At 38.2% G+C, this 3,084-nt stretch overlaps 1 protein-coding gene across 1 annotated transcript; it reads right to left on the reverse strand.

Moving 5' to 3' along the window:
- Positions 1-111: 111 nt before the first annotated feature.
- LOC112454166 (cap-specific mRNA (nucleoside-2'-O-)-methyltransferase 1-like) lies at positions 112-2,728 on the reverse strand. Its single transcript, XM_025015403.1, has 2 exons — positions 987-2,728; positions 112-574 (listed from the first exon to the last, which is right to left on the reverse strand). Exons 1-2 carry the CDS (start codon positions 2,720-2,722, stop codon positions 112-114), a joined length of 2,199 nt encoding a protein of 732 aa, XP_024871171.1. The 5' UTR covers positions 2,723-2,728.
- Positions 2,729-3,084: the final 356 nt, after the last annotated feature.

The following is a 3,084-nucleotide window of genomic DNA, read 5'->3' on the forward strand; positions in this document are numbered from 1 at the left end:
TAATTTACTCCGCGTAAACAAGTGAATTATCGTAAGTTACTACAGAAGTAACGCTCGCGTAAACGTAGTACACACACTCTTGTACTACAAGCTAAGTACGCTTCGACGAATTTAACAATTGAAAAAAAGTGTCCAATTCAATGTGTCACGTGGATTGTACGGCCAATCCCAGACCATTCGTTCTTGAAACGCTTTAACGAAATTTGCATCGGCTTCAACTGGCCTGTTGTTTATTTTATCTCGAGTTTCATATTTGGTTTGTTTCGTATTAAAATTATAAACGTAATACTCTCTGGTCTTTCGGCTAATATGACGTGCCCATGGAAAAGCAATACTTCGGAGAAACATCACACTGTTAAATGCCGCGTACACAGGTTTCTTGGCATCAGTCTCGTTGTCGTATTCCATCGGACTCTTTGCTAATTCCTGTACAGAAGCGGGCAGCTTCTGTGAAACTTGCCATTTCTTGCATACATCTGGTGTTAGCAAGAATTTCTTTTTAGCACGAATGCAAATATAATCGTTCGGAGCTGGCTTCCATAGCGCGTCGCAAAATTTCTTCGTGAGGTCATACCTGAAATATCAAATATTACACATCAAAATATTAGTTAAAAATAGTACATGTTTATTCACAGTAATTAAACTTATATTCATCTATTTAAGTTTAAATCAATCTACTCGACGGTATGTTATATTTATATCTTTAACAGATATTTACATTTGCTATAATTCAATGTATAAGAACTATACAAACTATATTGCAATATTATTCGTTGATACGGGTAATTTTGGAGAAACTCCAAATGTTACGTGTTACTTATTTAATTTGATCTGTGTTTAATTAATTTCAATATTTCTAAGTAATGTATGCATAAGAATATACCAATAGTTAATATATTGCAATATCATTATTATATAAATCGCGTTACTAACATTTTATAATTTTCTAAACTATATTTGACGAAACAAAAGAAAGATGTACTTACCTATAGGATATGTATAGCTTGCTTATGTCTTCTCCACCGAGCATATAAGCATCCAAAATGTGTAATGCGAGTGTATTTTCCATCAGCTTAAATTCGTGTACCAGTTCAGCATATACAAGTGTGTTGGACGGTAATTCGATCTTTACGTCTGTTACCGATTCCCATTTACCTCTTACATATCGGTACACTCTTCTTCTTCCTAGACCTAAATAAAACGTTGGCAATTTATTTTCTTCGATGTTCGGGCCTGAAGCGCACAGCATGTAATACCAATCATATGGTTCGCCCGTTCTTAATAGAGTTCTTTGTACGTTGTCGTTCTTCAATTTCTTTGCGTCGCAACTGAGTAACGTTATGGAGTCACCCAATATCTCCTGTACCTTGTCTTGCGGCTTTGATACTAAGGGCCTTACTCTGGTTTTGTTCGGCAAGTTCCAATACTTGAGGCACTCCTTCCGCATATCTGCTTGCTTAGGCTCATTCAGTGTCGGATCTTCGCAAAATGCCGCAATTTTTAGAAGATTTACTATCTGTTTCTTCCCCAAAATATCGTTGGAATTTCTCAGGTATCTGATAAACACCGTGTCCGCTTCTAATACGTCGAGAGGTACCAGTTCAATTACGTCGTTGTGCTCGTTGTTCATCGAAAGCAAGTGATTAACGTGAGAGAGATAATCCATTATCGTTTGTGTATCAACTCTTTTCCTTCTACATATTAAATAACGTTCCGAATTAGCTGGTCTGGAGCTATTGGGCTTGAAAATGGAAATACTGTCGAAAGACTTGTACATCAGATAGACAAGCCCAACGCTAAAAGGTGTAAACAAATCGAACAACTTTGTAACGAAATCTCCTCCTGGTCTCACTATCATCAGTGCCACTAGACAATGACATAGATATAATTGCTTCGATAGAATCTCCTGTATATTTTCTCGACCTTCCACCAAGAATCTTCCGTCAGACATCATAAAATGTACGCCTTTACCATTGGTATGTTTCATCACAAGCTTCCTAAAGTCCTCTTGATTCTGCGCGTCAAATACATCTCCGTTGCCTTTGGAGCCATAAAACGGATGGAAAGTCTCGCACGGACCAGCAAAGAACTTGTCCAATGTAAAATCATTTTTATTTTGCAAAGTAAATCCAAATCCTTTGGCATGCCACTTCTTCCTAGACAGAACGTATTCGCTGAAGCCACCCGGCCCAGCACACACATCCGCGAAGTACAGCAACTCGTTGGGATGTAAATTCTTTCGACACGTGAACATAAAGTCGCACGCTCCGTCTATGTTCGCCATCTTGACAGCCGCGCGATTCAAAAACTTGACAGTACCTATCGTTTCGTACGGATTTGAACGAGTTCTTGCTTTACGCATCTCCACCTTATCCAATTTGTCAAATATGATTTTAGATCTAATGATCTGCTTTAGAATCTCTGGATTGCAAAACATGGTCTCGTCGTCTATACTGGACTTTTTCGGTCCCAACTTTATCCATTTCAACAGTTCTTCAGCTAGGAGCGTATCGAAACGTACGTTTCGCAACCATTCGATATCTTCTATAGCCTTTATCTTTTCTTCTTCGGGATTCCACTTGAGACTCGCTTCCTTGAGATCTGGCACGCAATGTCCAAATCCTCTTCGATCGTATTGTGTAACTGGTTTTATTGGTTCTGCATGACCTTGGTCATCCTTTCCTAGACCTTTATCTGGCGTGTATCCAATTTTTTTCATCATCCGCTGTACCTTCTGGGATACATCTACTGCTTCATCTTCTCCAATATATTTTTCTTTCAAAGGTACATCAGTGCTGAACGCTTCTCCGCTATTCAGTTTCATCTTTTTATTCGACTGTTCATGAAAAACATCGAAGAGTCCATTCTGCTTTTTGGATTCTTCCACATCGTCGAGCAAGTAGCCAAATTTGTCCAAAGGATCATATTCATACCCGGAATCTTTACTAACGTCACTTGCGTCATTCTGCTGTAAATGCAATGTTCCCGATTGAATAGTGTCATCGGAACTTGTATCGGAATTTGTACCTAAAAAACAATAATCTAGTTATAGAATCTGTTCTTGGAATTAAAAAGATATATAAA

This window comes from Temnothorax curvispinosus, unplaced genomic scaffold (genome assembly GCF_003070985.1).
Source record: "Temnothorax curvispinosus isolate PA1 unplaced genomic scaffold, ASM307098v1 QBEX01004853.1, whole genome shotgun sequence".
Taxonomy (NCBI): Eukaryota; Metazoa; Arthropoda; class Insecta; order Hymenoptera; family Formicidae; genus Temnothorax; species Temnothorax curvispinosus.